Below are 17,979 nucleotides of genomic sequence, written 5' to 3'. Positions count from 1 at the left end.
TTCTTTATGATCAATTATTCTCTATGTTGAAGTTACTGTTTACAGAGCACTGAAGTGTGTGGCACATCACAGGGCAGAAGCTGACTTCCATTCTCAGAAAATCAGAGATACATCAACTTCTCTGTGAGGAGTCTTTATCTTCTGTTAAAAATAGCATGCAAGACTGCTGAAGCATTGGCAGATATCATGGCTGGCTTGCTTTAGACATTTGAGTCCATTTTTTTGTCTGTGTTAATTTTGCGTAGGTTCTAGAATAAAAAAAGGGAAAACATTTTAAAAAGGATAATTTGACTGTTGGAACTGAAAGTGGGGCTATATTTCATACAGGTATAGTATTCCAATCAAATATATTAAAATTGTAATTAAACTTCAAAGACTATAAAGGCATGTGATTAACATGCATGCTAAAGGGATTACAGTTTTTAATTCTTGATTTTTTTAAATCAGACATTAGTGTTGATGACTTTTATGTCTGCTGTGCATTAAGCAATATTAAATAGTCTGGGCTTCTGAAATAGGAAGATGATGGTAAATAAAGTAGTCTCTTAGAATATTCACATATGGATTATAATGTCTTTGTAGTTGAACAGAGCATAGGTTTAAGGAAGGGAAAGGTGTGAACTTCATAGTTTACTTATGTATAGCTGAAAATATTAGTTAGACCTTCTAAGTCAGCACTGTGTTCTTACCGATTAGGATGTATTTTGATTTGGAGATGATCCAATTTGTGTATGTTTGTGAGTTTATTCTGAAATGGACTTTGGAGTGGTATCTGTGGAAAGTATGGAGGTTCAGACTGAAAGAAAAAAAGAATAGATGAATAATTAAGATATACTTTTCTTCTTGAGTAGCGAGAAGTCTTGTAGCTCTCAAACACTTGTGTAAGCTGTTAGTCCAAGGGTGATTATCTTATTAGTAAGTTAACTTTGAGCCAAAACCTTTCACTCTTTACATCTATGAAGTTCCATGTTTTATAGGTGGAAAAAAGTCTTCCGGAGTCTGTCTTTTAGAGCACATCACTACTGAACTACAAAGAACCAGTAGCTAGACCAAATGAAGGGGTTTCCCTAGAGGTCTACAACTTAGCAGACACACTGTGACCTTTCTTCCCTGTTTTTTCACCATTTTTCAGTGGATTAAACTGGGGGGGACACTGCTGTATTGTTTCTCATGCTTAAATAAAAAGCTTAGAATAATGTTTTGAATAGGTTCTTCTCCCCTCTTCCTTCCTCCCTCAATTTTAATTTTGTGAGTAGTAGTCTGACTTTTGTCTTTCCTCTATAAGTTAGAAGTGTTTTGTGCTTTTTTAGATAGTGTAGTGGGACAGCCACCTTTCTGGTGTGCTTTTTCTATCATGAAAAAAGTACAAACAAGTGCATGGCTTGTTCGTGAACAAGCTACTAGCTTATTTTACTTTCACTGCGAGGATATCGAAGTGTACATGTATGTGAATAGACTTTAGAGGTCTCTAGCGGCGTTTGGCTGCACTGCTGTGCTGGGCATAAGGAGGAAAATTGATCTGAGGAGACTTCAACACACTGTAAAAATCAGATGCAAAATCTGATTGAAAAAAACAACTCACCTGAAAGCATGCTTGCCTGTGGTCTTACTGTTTAGTGATCTTTTTATTGAGGTTGCTTTGAGTCCTTGCTCAGATGAGAACTGCTTTAGGCTGCTGTGGGCTGTACCAGCTTGAGGATGCTTTTAGCCATGGTTTGGTCTTTACTATCCCTTCTCATTGTGTGGGTGCTTTTGAAATGAAAACATCAATTGCGCCTTGCCCAAGGAAAATATGGGGAAAATTGTAGAAAACCTGCTATTTCAGCTGTAGTCTAGGGTTCAAAATTTTCATCTTTAATTTAAACAAAACCTGCCTTGGGTGTAATGTGCAAAGGCGCTTGTATCATAGCACTATTGAGCTCAAAGGTACATGTTTAAGGCAACCACTACAGTCTTTGCTCTCTGTTGCCATCTTGGGGTGAAGACTGACAGAGGTTTCCGGGTGGGTGAGAAGAGTAGCACTACAAATGCATTCCGTAACAGTTTTTTAAAGTACAGTGGGTGGTTCTGTTGACACTTGCTTCTATATTCAAAATATACTTAATTTAATTCTGCTTTTCATGGTAATTCAGGAATTGAAGTAACTTAGATCTTGCCAAATTTATTAGACAGTGTACTAAAGGAAATATCTATTTGGAAGTCTTTCTAAAGGCAGAATAAATATATATAGGTTTGGGGGGGGGGGGTGTTTTGTTTTTGAAAGAGGAGAAAGTGATACTGAAACCTATTTTTCTTCCCTCGTATGGGCAGATTTTCTTCACCAGTGGTGTGTGAGAAATAGAGACTGAAGAAGATGAGTGAGCTGGAACAGTTACGGCAGGAGGCAGAGCAGCTGCGAAATCAAATCAGAGTAAGAATTGCTAATGCTTATTTTTCACGATAAAGTTCCTCCTTTAAAGGAATAAAGTGTAAAGATCGCATCTATTACTTGCTCCTGTTTAAGTTGTGCCGAGCTTAAAATATTTTCAGAATATTTCTTTAAAAATCAGAAAAGTAAGCCATTGGTATAATGAAATTAATTCATAATATTTCTTGAATAAAGTGTTTTCTATTTCCTATTGAAATTTGCTATGTCTTGTTACGTGTCTGTATGTGTTTTATATGTGTCTGCAAATTTTTTATTTTGGATTTAAAAACAAAAATGGAACAGTAAAATTCTAGAACCTAGGCACGACAAGTTGGGGTTAAGGGTATTGGAAAAGCTTGTTTCTGGGCTGAAAGTGACCACTGCGCTGCCACTCTTCATCAGCATACAGTTCAAAGCATGGAGTGTGAGAGAAAACCTTCCAGGGGTGGATGTAATTTCTACAAGCCCTATTTCTTTGTTTCCTGTTGGATTTTTTTTTTTTTTGAAAATATGGATCCCCCCATATGTGCTAATTGTTTGTTGAAATTACTCATTGAGTATAAACCAAGTATGAGTTGTCATGGCAAAGTCAGTTTACCAGGAATCTGTTGCAACATGCCTGTATATTTCAGTGGTGCAGTTTTCAGTAGAAAGAAAAGTTAAAAAGTATAATAAGGATCTTCAAAGGCTGTTTATTCTTCATCAAAATTTCCTTTTCCTAAACATGAAGCATTCATAAATCTGATGCATAAGGGAATGCCTTATTTGCAAACATTTCTATCAGCTAAGGCTACAGGTTTCTTAGAATATGTTGCATGCCCACAGACTTTTTTAGCATGGCATCTGCTGGCAGCAGTTGTTTTGTGGTGGTCTGCTGCTTAGTGCAGTGGATGTTAGGCTGCTTACTAGTATCAGCCATGTGGTAAACACTTCATGTGTTAGTAGTTGTGTTGGGGGCAGGTGTTGCTTTCATGGCTGCTCATTCAGTATCAGCCAAGGAGAGCCCTGTGTCCTGTCGTTTTCACTTAATACACTCATGAAAGACAAGGCAGGGATCAGTCAGTGTTGTGGCATTGGGTACCTCTTCTAGCAGCGCTGTAGAGGAATGCAAATAAATTTTAGTTTAAAATACTTTTTCTTAAATCTAAGCTTTATTATGGCATTGCACAACTTAAAGGTATACTTAATTTTTCAGTTCTTCCTCTGCCTGGTGTGTAAAGACTTTCTCGTTACATTATGTTGGGGCGAGCCAGTTAGTCTTAATGCAGTCTTAGTAATCAATCAGTCTGGTTTTGTGCGAAATTGTGTTGTGTGAAGGAAGAGATACCAGGCAAGTAAAAGAGCTAGACTGTGTTGCAGGAATGTTTGCTTTTTTAATTTTGGAGCATAAAAATCTGATTGGCCCTTTGTATAAGGACTCCATTTTGTGGCCTTAGGTCCATTTAACGTTTCCCTTGTAACTCTATCACCCAAACTTGTAACTGCATCTATACAGATGTAGCTGAGTAACCATGAGTAACCGTGGCTATTGCCGTTGGAGTTTTTTGGCTCAGCATTGGTAATTAATTAGTGTTTGCCTCTTTGGATCTGAGTGCAGGGTTGGATACCTGATGCTTAATTTTAACTTCAGATTAATATGCAATTAAAAATGCTCCTGATGACTTAGTATTCAAGAAACTTTCTGACCAAATAATCCAGTTTCATATTTGGATAGGTGACTATTCATCTTGCTTATTAAATCATTGCACAGTTTTCTTTCTAAATAGGTTTTTTGTTTGGGATGGGTAAGACAATAGATAAAGGATTTAAAAAAAAAATTTTTTTTAAAGTGTCTAGAATATCTAGTGGGCTGGTAATTTTCAGGAATTATTTTTTATGCACTCCTGAAAAGAGGTGAGGTCACTAACAGCGTTCGATGTTTTATATATAGATATATATATATATATCTATATATCTAGCAGTTTGCTTAGTTGTTTACAAGTCTTGGGTTTTGCCTGATAATTTCTCCAACAATATAATAATGAAAAATCAGTGTTGGGCTTATAAGTGAGATAGTCCAGATAAGATTGTACCTAGCAGCTTCCTGAAGTAGAATAAACTGTGATGCATAGCTGTCAATTTCCCAATAAACTTTTTGTAGTCTGCAATGTTTTAGAAATGTTTAATGATTTTTTTTTTTTTATTATTTTAATTTTTAACAATATCTAGGTGCTGTGAGTACCTTTGCCTCCCCATGCAGTTCTTACAGCTGTAGCTCTGCGCTGTACATGGACTGTGCTGGAGGAATAAAATAAGACTGCGTGAATTTTTAGTGCAGGAAGTTTGAAACGTCAGTGAACAATGAAATATTAGATAGCAGAATGGCTTTACGGTTTAAGTTGATTGCTAGTTCTGTCTATGATAAAGTTCCCATGTGATGCGTGTCCTCACTTTAAGAATTTAAATTCAGGATATGATTTTTGGAAGTGTTGTATACTTGGCACAGTGTCATTTGAAATTGAATGACGTTTTGAACAAACAAGACACTATTTTAAAAAATAAATATAATTTGGGAAAAAAATGAAATCTTAAGTGTGTGTGCTAGGAAATCGGGGCTGCACATCGATCGAGCAGATAGATTTTTCTCACAAATTCTGCATGGTCTACTGCATGAACTGAGGAAAATCTACCGTTATATAGAGGAGCTTTTTTATGTTATGACACTAATGATTCTGTTACGATGATGTATATGTAGAAATGAAAGTTAAAATGTGAGAATTAAAATAGTTGAAACTTTGCTTTTCTTGCAACTTTGCCAATCGTATGGCAAGTATTAGTCTCAAGTGTAGGTGTTGCTAATAGCTCTTTCTTTAAGAAAAATTGCTTTGTTTCGTTGCGGCTGCATTCAGAATTCATTTTAGGTTGAACATCTTCAAGTGTTTCAGCTAAACTAAACAATTAAAGTTGTTTAAAATCCAGTGTGTTTCTTCCTGTAGATGAACTAAGTCCTGAGTGCTAGGGGATTTGCTGCTCTGGTATTTTAAACCCCTCCTGATTCCAGACGTCAACATTTTATAAATATTTCTACAGTTCAGACATTTTAAAAATAAGTTGAGACGACTTAATCCACTCTCAGGCTTGCTTTCTGGGAGGAAGGCTATAAAGGGTGGTCAAAACAAACATGTACTAAAAAATTGTTAAAGTTGCAATGTCAAGCAACTCTCAAGCAAGAGCCTGAAGAATTTTAAGATCTGAATGCATTGATGCAGTTCCAAAATGTGTGAGTAAATGTTTCTGTTTCTCCTCTCAAAGAGGACATTGCCATTAATGTACAGATTGAGCGCTTTCTTGGGGCGGGGAACACACACAAATTAGTGGTGAAGGTGGCCACCTGTCATTTGTGGGATGCCTGCTTCATTTGTTACAGAACTTGGAAGGTATTTGGAGAAATTGCAGGGAGTTAGAGAGGGTCTTGTGGCTGATCCTTCAATACTGCTGCTGATAGTTTTATCTTTAACTTGTGTTATAGAGTTCCTATCTAATTTTAAGCCAATTATTTTAAAACATGCTTCTCAGATGTGGTTGCTGACTGCATGCCTATTTTTGTTTTTTGAAGACGGGAGTCTGAGTTGCAGGAGTGCAGTGCAATCGCCATTGTAACTGAAACAACATTTTGCAAAATTGAAATATTGCAAACTAGGCTCAGTGGTGCTCGCCTGTGTCAGGTGTCCAATCTGTTACGCTGATTATACAAACAAAAGTAAAGTCTGTTTCCTTGGTAGGGTTGAATAATACGCAGAAAGTCAGTCATATGCCGATAGAATCTGTAATAATGAAAAAAAGACAGCGTATCTGTATGGAGACCTGAGCACCATCCATTCCATGAAATGAATGAGGGTGTTAGTTGACTATTTTTTTCTTTCATTTTGCATGAAGTGCATCAGCAGCTCAAGCTTTGGTAAGCCTGCTGTCTGTCCTGCTGTCCAGATCCTGCCTGTTAATTTTCATCCTGCCTCTCCTAACTAGCATCGTCACACCTGCGACAGCAAGGGGCTTAATGTGCAAGAGCCTGATGTAGCACAAAGCTTGCTTGTGCTTGGCTTGTGTGCCAGTGCTTCAGATTCCTTGGACAGTAAAACATATCAGGGTGACAGAAGGCATATTGGCATGTAAGTTGTTGGCTTGTGGCTTTTTGAGTGTGGTGAAGTCTAGCTTAAGAGTTGTTTTTTCTTTAGACGCTTTCTCTCAGTTGATGCTCGGTGTTGCCTTTTAGATTCAAATTGTTGTATTCTTTTGTTTCAGGATGCAAGGAAAGCATGTAGTGACACAACTCTTGCTCAGGTATGTTCTTGATTCTGTGTATAGGCTGTTACTTGATACATAAAAAAAAAAAAAAAACCCCTACAATTTATGACTGCAACATGTTCCTGTTTAGTAACTGAAAGAATAAAGTGAAAGAAGCCTTTGGAAATGTACTGTGTATTTATACAGTTATTTAAAACAAAACAACCCCACCAAAAAACCAAACAAACAAGCCAGGAAAAAAACCCCAACCAGTCAAAAAAACCCCCCACCATCTTAATGGGTCCTGCTTCCCGTTTACCTTTTAAATAGAGTGTGTTTATTATGTGTAGTGCATTTAGAAAGACTTAAATAAATGTCTTTTAGCTGTATTTTGGAAACAAAAGTATTTTGCATCTAAAGTTCTGCTATGCTTTAAAAAGTAACAGTGCAGTAAATATTGGAGGTTTTTCTACCATTAGTTTTAATTGAAAACTTTCAGATTTGGTAATCTGAAATACACTAACACAGTTCACAATGGCTATACCTGAAACTTCAGAAAGTTTTTTAAAAATAAAACTATGTAATACTGAGGCTATCTTCTGTAAAACTGGTTTTGCTCATTGTTGGATGGACCTATTCCTGGGTTGTACACTAGTATCCTTTTTTTTTTTTTTTATGTTGCATGCCAAGATAGATTATTTTCTATCACAGTTCAAATGTATTTAGTTATCTTATATATTAAAAATAGTTCTCGGTATCTCAGGGGTTTGTTTTATTTATTTTTAGATCACAACAAGTCTGGACTCAGTGGGTCGAATTCAAATGCGAACAAGGCGTACGCTTAGAGGTCACTTAGCCAAAATCTATGCTATGCACTGGGGATCTGACTCAAGGTTTGTACAAGTGATCCTTAAATCTGCAGTTTAAGGGTTAGAAATCAGATTGTTGACTTCAGAATTACTATCAAGTTTTGGGAGCCATATGGTGTGGTGTTCGTGCACTTGCAGGGGGATCACAGACCACACCTGTGGTGGTTTTTTTTTTCTTTAGTTATAGTTTGCCTTTTTAAAACCAATGAGGATTGCATAGTGGTAATAGAGAAGCCTTGATTGAAAGGAGAGGTACTTTGCTTGTTCTTAGCACAGGCATTGTGCCTTTTCCTTCTTTTAGTTTTAACTAAAGTTCTTTGAGTCTGTTTAAGCCGAGGAGGGTATGTGGTGAGGCATATTTTTGGAATGATGGATATTGTATTTTCCAAGATGTTGAATAATTATGTAACTTCTGTGATAACAGATTTAAAAACTTTGCAGACAAATTTTGTTTAATTGAAAAAAAGTCCTTTTCTACATAGTGGGAAAAGTTACTTAGCTTCTAGGAAGTAGTTTCGTTATGTTGCCTTTAGAGTAACTGATGGTCAGATGTTAACAGTGCCCCAGGGTCTGCTCTGTCATGTAGTCCAGAAAGAAATATATCTAGAATCTGCTCTCAAAATAAGATTTTTTTCCCCTAAATTTCTTGTTTATTTTTGTGTAGCTGTATAGTTAAAATATTGGTATATGAAAAATAAAAGCAGCAGTGGAGAGAGTTCATAAAATGTGTTTTCACTAAGTTGTTTGGCTTTATCCATTGTTAATCATGAGGCCCTGTGGACACATGGTTCTTCAGCCAGGTTATATGTAGATCTTCGCAGATTTTTCCAATCTGGGCATCCCCCACCAAAAAAACCAACCAAATAAAAAAGCAGAGTGTAATAAAGAAATTATGAGATTTCTGAATCACTTGGTAATCATGCATGATGTATATCTATTCTGAGATTTTTTGGTTGTTTTGTATTAACATATTTTATTTTGTGTTTATATTTAGGCTACTAGTCAGTGCTTCTCAAGATGGAAAATTAATTATTTGGGATAGTTATACAACAAATAAGGTAGAGTTACTTATAATCCATATCAATAATTCATGCATAATTTGTGTGTTTGAGCAAGCTTGTGTTATTTTTTCTGTGGTTGCAAGGCAAAAATGAAAAGAAGCAGTCTTTTTGGAATTCAGACGTAATTTTTCCTTTTTTTCCTTCATGACTAGTTGATTACTAGTGTTATGTTGTAGGTTGTGTCTCAGAAGCAATAGTTCTAGGTAATACGTAACGTTTTCACTCTTAATTTGTTGGTGCAGTAGCTTGTAGCTATTGCTCTCTGCCTTTGTGGTGTTGCTTCTGAAACTACTTTGGTTTTAAATTGTAGAAATACACATCCTCAGAATTTACAAGAGTGCTTTGCTTTTGAGGGCAGAGAAAGGAGGAAAAAAAGGAGGAAAAAAAAGCTGTTAAACGAGAAAAGCTTAGGTAGAGTGTGGAGTAGTGATCTGCTTCTGTAAACTGTCCAGTCTCCATGGGTATCACCATCCCATTTTATAACCTATAGTTCAGAGATGTAGAAGAATTGGACAAAGAAATCTAAGTAGAATAAACAAATGTTGTAAATGTTTAAGTTTAGAATAGCTTTGCTATTAAATAATGTTGTACTGAAGTTCTGTATATCGACCCCGGAGACTACTGGTATTTTTCATCCTAGTATGTATGTATGTATAAATATGAAATGGGTTGTAATATGTCATAAAATCAAAATACCGAATCTTACGATACACAATCTACTTGGTGTGTTTAATCTGTTATAATTCATTAACTGATATGAATGACCTCAGTGAAAAATGAAAGCTAACACGTGATGTAGCATTCATGAGCTCTGTCTTTCTGAAGATGCATGCCATTCCTTTGAGATCCTCCTGGGTGATGACTTGCGCATACGCACCGTCTGGAAACTACGTTGCCTGTGGTGGATTGGACAACATCTGTTCCATATACAACTTAAAAACCAGAGAGGGCAATGTGAGAGTGAGCCGAGAGTTGCCAGGGCATACAGGTCAGCCATATTCTTGCTTCAGCTTTGGGAGTTTTTTTTATTGCACCAAATGAAACAATCTCACTTTGAGGTGTATTGTGAACTGTGAGATAGTTTTGTTGGTTACAGACTAGCTGTGGGAGAACTTTAATCACTGCTCTTGGACTTTAAACTTCAGTTATTACTCCTGAGTCTGAAATTAACATAACTGTTTTGTTTTTAGGATACTTGTCCTGTTGTCGCTTTCTAGATGACAACCAAATTGTCACCAGCTCAGGAGACACCACTTGGTGAGTTTTTGAGCTCTGTTGGCCTTCTTTTTTTCCTTTTTCTCCCCTCCCCCCCCCCTTTTTTTTCCTCTCCAATGCCTTAATTTGTATTTAAAACTTGAACTCTGAAATAACCATATACATTGTGTTAATGTTGTCACTTTATCTGCAGCGCTTTGTGGGATATTGAAACTGGTCAACAGACCACCACATTCACTGGGCATACTGGCGATGTGATGAGTCTCTCTCTAAGTCCAGATATGAGGACTTTTGTTTCGGGTGCCTGTGATGCCTCCTCGAAGCTTTGGGATATTCGAGATGGAATGTGCAGGCAGTCGTTCACAGGGCATGTGTCAGATATTAATGCAGTTTGTGTAAGTGATCGTTTGTATTTCCACATGGGAAGAAAGGGGGAGGCTAAAAGCTATACCTGCATGAATTCAGCTTATAGTCTACTGGGTTACCTTGATTTAAAATCAATTACTTTAAGGTAGAGACTGTTAAATTGTATGTAACAAAGAAGGTCGTCTAATAACTTACGATCCAGTTTATAACTGAATTATTATTACCGTTATCTACGATGCATTGACGCGTTCTTAGAATAGTTTCAGCTATGGTTTTGTTCAGTAACTGAGACCTTACTTTTTTAAGAAGCAAAGAATGGGGGAGGGAAGCTTTTTGCAGTGTGGCAATGTGTTTAAAAACTGAAACTTGTAGATAAATGCGATATACTGAGAGGGAGCAAAATAGCCAAGCATTCTCATCTTAAAGTTTTTTGTTGAACAAAAGTGTATTTGATGTTTTCTGTTGAAAAGAGCTTTCAGCAAAATATTCTGGAAGGCAAAGTTAAAATCAGTATTTATGTTGAATATTCATCCCTGGAATAATTTTGTAATATTTATAAACTGGATTATATTTCCTCTCTGTCATAGTAACACTATGTTCTGATCTGCAAGATACAAGCTCTGATAAATAGGGAATGAAATCTAAGTCTAAGCTGCATCTGTTTTTGATAAAACATAATAATAAGGCTGAGAAAATACCAAAAGCATGACCAGTAGAAAAATGCAGTTCCTATACTTAGACCTGAATCCTGAGATGTGTTGAGCTCTGTCATTCCCATTTCAATCAATATGGCTGTCGTAAGAATGACTCTGATTTGGAGTAGATTTTTTGGAAATTGAATTGCTTGCTTGCAGTCTTCTGTCTTGGCTGAGCCAACCTGGCTGACCAGCTCAAGATGGAACATTGTGTACCACTTCACCCAGGTCTTCCTGGCTCACAGCCAGGATGCGCATAACTGCATTTTGCTTCATTTTGTAGGAGTTAGTTGCACCCTCTTTAACTCCTTTTTTACCGCATGCAGGAATTGTCTGGGTAAAATTCTGGTCATTCAGGCATTACCAATATTATTCCAGAAGTGTTTCATTGCATAGCTGTGTATATGCATTTTTTTAACATGCAGAATTTTTTTTTTTTTTTTTTTTAAATAAACCATTCTTCCTTTACCTGGTCACTCTGGCAAAATAATCCTGTGATGTTTTTGAAATAATTCACGAACAATGTATTTTTCTGGTGTCAAACTCCTGTCTCTGAATTAAAACTTTCAGTTTTTCCCTAATGGACATGCATTTGCCACTGGATCTGATGATGCCACTTGCCGACTCTTTGACCTACGTGCAGATCAGGAATTAATGATGTATTCGCACGACAATATCATCTGCGGGATCACTTCTGTAGCCTTCTCAAAAAGCGGTCGCCTCTTGCTAGCAGGTTATGATGACTTCAACTGCAACGTGTGGGATACTCTGAAAGGGGAGAGAGCAGGTGAGTACACATAACTGCAATGAGCTGCATTTTTCCATTTCCTTAGCAGAAAATGGATGTTCAAAATCTATGCAAAATGCAGAGCCAGTTCGTTGCCGATGCTATTGCTGACGTTACGGAATCTGCTTGCTTCCTCTTAACACTGTTTTGGAATGGCATCCTTTTATTTTATTGCATTTGGGTTTATCTTCCGGTTGTTACATTGCATTACAGTTTCACCTATATGATGTGTGGAGTAAATGCTCCAGTCAGTGAAATACTCCTGTTCTTGGGTATTGGCCATTACATATCTGTGTGCTGGAAGATACCAGCTCTCGAGGCTAAGGAACAGCCTTCAGAATTACGTTACGTCTACAGAAAATTTATTTCACTGAAGTATTTGAAACTAAGTAATACAAAATTATGCATTTGCATTGACTTTTGCACCCATCAGAGGAAGTAATTCAGATATTAGTAAGTTACAGTAGTCTTTTTGCTTTGGGGACCATAATGTCCTGCTGTTGGGAGGGAGGGGAAGCGGACACTTCTAGTCCTTGAAGTAGTCACTTCTTCAGGATAGACAGCATGTTTATAGCATAGCTACATCTTTCTCACTTTGTACGGTAATTTAAATGATGGGGCCTGGTTCAGTTCTGAACCTTGCTTCTGCTGTTCAGACTGAAAATACGTGCTTTTCCTTAAGAGATGTGGACAGGCTGAGTTTTAATAGACCTGGATGTGGTACCTTGGGAGAGCAGACAAGTGCAAGAATGGGTAGAAGGAAAGCAAAAACAAAGCGGGAAGAGGCAGGGTACAGTGCTGCTTTTCTAATAGTCTGACACAATACATGGGCGATTTTTAATCCTTAGGGTTTGCAAAACATGGGAAACTCAAGGTAGTTCCTGTATCCAGGGCATTGTCAGAAGACATCACATTGGATTTTGGAAGTACTTGGTGGCTGAAATTGTGGACAGCATTGCTGAAAACAGGGGAAAAAAACAGTAGAGAGTCTGATGAGGGATGAGGAGGTCTTTGGGGCAGAAAGAAGACTTGTTAGTGCTGAGAGAAAAATGGAGGCAATATTGTGCGTACATATTTTTTAAAAACCTCATTGTTGAGTTTCTTGATATAGCTGTTGTGATATATATAGTTCTTCAGGGTAAAGACAAAAAGGATGATTAGATCTTGCATCTTTTTTAGCAAATTTGAAGACTTAGCTGGGAGAGCAGAGCAACAGCCGAAGTCCTTGATGTCCTGTGGCTATTAACTTCCATTGCTTCTTCTTTTCCAGGTGTCCTTGCTGGCCATGACAACCGTGTCAGCTGTTTAGGTGTTACTGATGACGGCATGGCTGTAGCTACAGGGTCTTGGGACAGTTTTCTCAGAATCTGGAATTAACTGGGAGCCAAACATGTACATTCTCCATTTGAGATCTGGAGAGATCAATGCTGCAGCCTATAGCTGTGAAATAACATTTCTACCTTGTATTTGCAGGTGAAGTTTTTCTATTCACTGATTATTACACAAAAAGGCTTTCTGTAAACTAGAAAAAAAATCAAGTGAAGAAATAGGGGAGGGGGGAAGAAATCACTGACTTTTTAAAAGGGGCCAGCACACATAATCATGGTGACCGACAAACTAAGAGCCAGTCTTTTTGTTTTTGGTGGTTTGGTTAGATTGTCCTTGAAGGGTTTTTGCTTGTGCTCAGTCTGCTAATCCTGTACTTTTTTTTGTACATAACAGAATATACACATTATAGCAGCCAATCATGTAACATTTGTCTGTATGTAAAGAAATATGTTTGCATTTTTTAAGGAACTACATTTATAGCTTTGCTTTTAACCCGAGATGTCACTTCTGAGTTTTGTAGTGGATGAACTAGATTGCTGTTTTAAATGTTTTTGTGAATTTACTGTAGATAAAGTGAAGCCAATGGTCTGTATGTGTTTTTATAATGGAAGGCATTTGAATTTTTTTTTTAAAGGCCCTGGAGACTCCCAGTTAATACCTACCGCCTTATTCACTCACTTCTTGACCTGCTTGCCTATTTTTAATCATGGGGGTTCTTCCTTCAAGCCAGTGGTTCCTGGTTCATCCATTGGCAGTCATGGCCTCCAAACACCAAGGAGTTAACGCCAGGCAGACTTGCAACAACAGCAAAAATAATCAGAAAATAAAAATGTAAAAAACCAAAAAAATCCAGTATTAGCTTCCATACTGCAGCTTTCCGCATCAGTTATTCCATGCAGTCCTTGGGCATGGAAGCCAAGTGACCTGCATTGCTGTCATTAAGTGGCTGAGTGCTTTTCCTTTTGACAATTCAGCTCTAACTAAATGAGGTGGTTTTGGCCCGTCGCAAACTCTAGCTGATTTGCACTAACAAAATGATTTGGCATGATGCTCAGTGCGCAGAAAGCAGTGTATTTGCAAAGCTTGCTCAATTACCACAACCAACTGAGAAATTTAGGAGGACTTTGCTTAAATTCTTAAAGGAGATTTGAATGTGCAGTTAATCGCCTGTAATCCCCCCTCCAAATTAGGGGGTTGCCAAAGCATACCACAACCAAAAGCGCTTGTTGTCAGTTACGTGCAGTGTGAATTAATAAAAGGAATTGTGTAACTTACAATGAACCAAATAACCTTACTTACCTGTGTGACCCTTTAAAACTTCATAGTATAAACTTAGCGACTTGCTTGTTCTCCTGTGGTCACAGAGGTCTGTACCATGGTGGCTTATTAGATGCTAATTGTTCTGCAGCTCTGTCACTGTAAATAGCCATTTCCTCTCCTGTTCCTGATTTTATTCTGATTTTAATGTCAGTTGCTTATAAATGATAGGTTCTGATCAAGTAGAGTTGACTGTAGATACAGGAAAATCAAGTGACTGATGCCCACTTGAAACTACCCGGGGAAGATTGCTTAACTTTTTGGTGCCTGGCAGCATGCCTGCGCTTGCAATGGATGTTCTCTTGGGAATCAGAACGTCTGTGGCGTTTTTGGAAAGGGGAATTAAGTCTATTGGCTTCTCTTAAGTGACTTATTTTAAAGATACGTGAATTTTAAATCATCAGGTTGGAAGATGTTAATCTGCCCTCATCTGAAGTTGTGGGGAGTCTGGGTATCTCTGGGTCAGGTAGTAAATATAAGTGCCCGGTATCTTGTAATATATCAAACCAGATTTGTGGCCGAGATGACTATTTGTCAAGTTTCTGACGTTTGTAATCCTAAATTTCAGTACTTCCAGACTGTGCCTGTAAACTTGCCATGTCTATAATGGTGAAGGTGCCAATAAATGTACCGGTCAATCACAGTAAATTCACTTTTAAAAAAGAAAAAGGCGCATCTTGTGCTGGAGAAGTATACATTTACTAACAGCAGACTGTGGTGTAGGACCAAAATCACGCTATATTGTACGTCACAGGAATTCCGCAGCATTTTGCTTTATGATCTGTCTGCGTTAACAGAACTATAATGGAATTCTTGTTAGTCTCTTAAGTGAGCAGCTCTTTGGGATCTTGCAGACTTGGTTTATTTTTTAGTGGTGCACTTGATTATTTTTTTTAACTCACAGCTGCCTTGAGTGAATCATTCTGGAAATTTGTTACTAAGGAATTTTAAGAAAATAATTCTTTTTCTAAAAGATTTTTTTCCATAGAAGTGTGTTTTGAACCAATTTCCTAGTCAACACCTTTGCGAAGACAGGTGCCATTTTTACATTCTGGTATTAAAAGTAGTTTCTACTTGTGAAACTCCAAAAAAAATTTTACAAATGTATATATAACTTTTCTTAAAAGTTCAGGTAGACTGTAAACGTGGTAATGGCTCTCGTACAGGTATTACTGCAAATAATTTCGCTGTCATTGTTTGATGGGCAATTGTCTGTTGGATACAGCTGCTTTCCAAATAAATAAAGAGTGCCAACTACTTCCTAATGAGGTTTCCAAAAGCATCGTACAAATATCCGCCAGCTTTTGCTACTTGGTTAACCAGTGTTTGTAGTGCTGCAGGTCCCGAGGTGGCTCCTTTTGCGTTGGTGCACAAGGCAACCTGGAAGAAGCCCGAGCGCAGCTGGGGAAGCGGTATCTGATGCTTCTTGGGGACTTGTAGAAAGCTTGTGATAGATCCTGCCTGCCAAGGTGACGTTTGCTGTTTGATTACTGTCATGGATAGAGTTTAGATTATTTTATTTTTTTAAAGCCTACAGATTTAATGTAACACATTGTTATTATATGAGGCCAAATGATGAATGTGCACAGGCTGTGGTATTGCCTTTTTTAAACGGCTATCGGTGACCTTTCAAAATTGATGCCCTTACTAAAATGGATGTGGTTTTAATGGTAAAAGCTCAAACTCCTCCTAAGATGAGGAAGGTAATAAGATGACCCTTCATAGGTTTTACTTAAAAGGTTTTATACCCAGCTTTGAATCTCAAAGAAAATGGTGCCTATAGTTTAACGTAGGCTCAAGCATGCAGCTCATGTGATTCCTAACTGTGCACCATGACAGCAAACTCACTTACTGTACAGCGGATTTTGCAGCACTGGTGGGTACATGTTAACCTGTCTTTAGAAGTTTGTTGCCCAACTACGCCATTATCTGAATTTCAAGTAACTTGGGTAATTACAGAAATGGAGTGACTAAGAACATTGTGCCAAAACGGTGGCAAGGTAGCTCTTCCCCAGCCTCTCTTCTCAGTCAGTCAGTCGTTTATGGCTCGGGAAGTGGAACTATGATGAGCTTTGTGTAACCAGATTTATTTTATTCAGGTAGAGTTTTCTGTCAGCATTTTCTAATGTTGATTTAACTTTGCAATAGAGAATACTAATCAGGCAAGCGCCCAGCTTGGGCTTGTTCCCGTGTAGACTTGGACATCGGTTTATCGGTAGAGATACCGGTTGAGATTCTGGAAACCACAAAAAGCTTCTACGTGGCATCGCGGTGATGTATACTCGCTTACTCCAGTAACGTGGGCCTGTTTCCATCTGTCTCCAGACCTTTTTTCTTCCAAACACTGCTATCCTCTGCCTTGCTAAACCGCAGATACGTCGCAGTATCTGGCAGAACCGATAGTTCAATGTATTGACAACAATATATACCATTCGAAATGGAACGTGGATTAAATAAATAGGCTTTTCCCCCTGCCTAAGGAGAGGGCCTGACTTTGACTTGGCAAAGCTGAATTGATGTAACAGCTGGTCCTAGTGTGCTTACTGTAATGCATGGGTTGGAAATAGTTAACTCTTTAATTCAGTTAGTGTAACCGCTTGTCCCACAATGAAGTTCACATTACTTTAAGGTGGAATGAAAACATTGTGAAAACATTCCAAGAGTGCTTAGTCTTTCCTCTTTGAGGACACTGTCACCTCCACTAGGTTTAGTGCTGTGCTTTAAGATGTTGGTGAGAGTATTGGCTAATTCAACTAGTTGGTATAAATGGTTGTGTAGCAGAATGACTGATTTTTGAGATAGCATTTCCTGTAAAAGTAATTAAGCATGGGTTGATGGTGCACTTTGTATACAGTAATCTGGCATGCATGCTGGTAAAACTACTTCCTACACTTCAGAGGCACCACAAGCCTTTTTATCCAATTGCTGGTTATGTAAAATACATGCAGAATGTTAATGCAGTGTTGTTATGGTAAATGTGTGAACAGTGTTACTAATTGATATAACTGATAACAGATTACATGTGCCTGACATTCTTATACCACACAGTATGTTTAGGTTTTAACTAATATGGACTTCGGTGGAATAGTCTTAGATATCTATTTCAAGCCTTTGTTTTACTTACACAATGGTGCTCTATTTGTGTTTTTCTCCTTTTTTTTTAAAATAAAAGCATCTGAACACTTGTAGTACATATTACATCCAAAGGAGTCCAAAACAAAATGCTTCTAAACATGCTTGATTTTTAATTTGCCTTTGGTTTCCAGCATTTCTCATCAGCTAGGTTTTTTGGGTTTGGTTTTTTTTTTTTTAACTTGTTGCTGACTACTTTGGAAAACTTCGGTAATGTTACCAATTATGAAGTGATTCTGCACTGCCTTTGGATTGTGTATGTATTCAGAAACAGTCTTAAAGCTTTTATTTAAGCTATTAAAAAAACCAGGGACTTGTGCCATTTGTTCTTTAACAGTGCTGTTGTAAAAAGACTTCCCTGTGAAAAAAAAAATCACTTGCTATGAACTCTGTTTATAGCTTTTTTTTTTTCCACGATGGATCTTTTTCTTTGTATTTGTACAGTGGCTCAGTGAAAGATGTTGCCATGAGTTGATATTGTAACCAATAAACAAGTGCTTTTAACCAGACTGTGTCACTTGTGAATGTTTTACTAGAG

The 17,979-nt window shown here is 37.6% G+C and overlaps 1 protein-coding gene across 4 annotated transcripts in view; it reads left to right on the top strand.

Moving 5' to 3' along the window:
* GNB4 (G protein subunit beta 4) overlaps positions 1-17,948 on the top strand; it is a 76,193-nt gene extending 58,245 nt beyond the window's left edge. For all 4 annotated transcript variants that reach the window (XM_030028542.2, XM_030028543.2, XM_030028544.2 and 1 more), the window contains exons 2-10: positions 2,311-2,410; positions 6,689-6,727; positions 7,457-7,563; positions 8,534-8,597; positions 9,426-9,588; positions 9,791-9,857; positions 10,009-10,210; positions 11,447-11,663; positions 12,934-17,948. In XM_030028542.2, the coding sequence (XP_029884402.1) occupies positions 2,354-2,410; positions 6,689-6,727; positions 7,457-7,563; positions 8,534-8,597; positions 9,426-9,588; positions 9,791-9,857; positions 10,009-10,210; positions 11,447-11,663; positions 12,934-13,040 (1,023 nt within the window). In that variant the 5' untranslated portion in view covers positions 2,311-2,353 and the 3' untranslated portion in view covers positions 13,041-17,948. The remainder of the gene's footprint in view (positions 1-2,310; positions 2,411-6,688; positions 6,728-7,456; positions 7,564-8,533; positions 8,598-9,425; positions 9,589-9,790; positions 9,858-10,008; positions 10,211-11,446; positions 11,664-12,933) is intronic.
* The last annotated feature ends 31 nt before the right edge of the window (positions 17,949-17,979 follow it).

Source organism: Aquila chrysaetos, chromosome 10 (assembly GCF_900496995.4).
Source record: "Aquila chrysaetos chrysaetos chromosome 10, bAquChr1.4, whole genome shotgun sequence".
Lineage (NCBI taxonomy): Eukaryota > Metazoa > Chordata > Aves > Accipitriformes > Accipitridae > Aquila > Aquila chrysaetos.
This window is presented reverse-complemented; position numbering and strand designations above follow the sequence as displayed.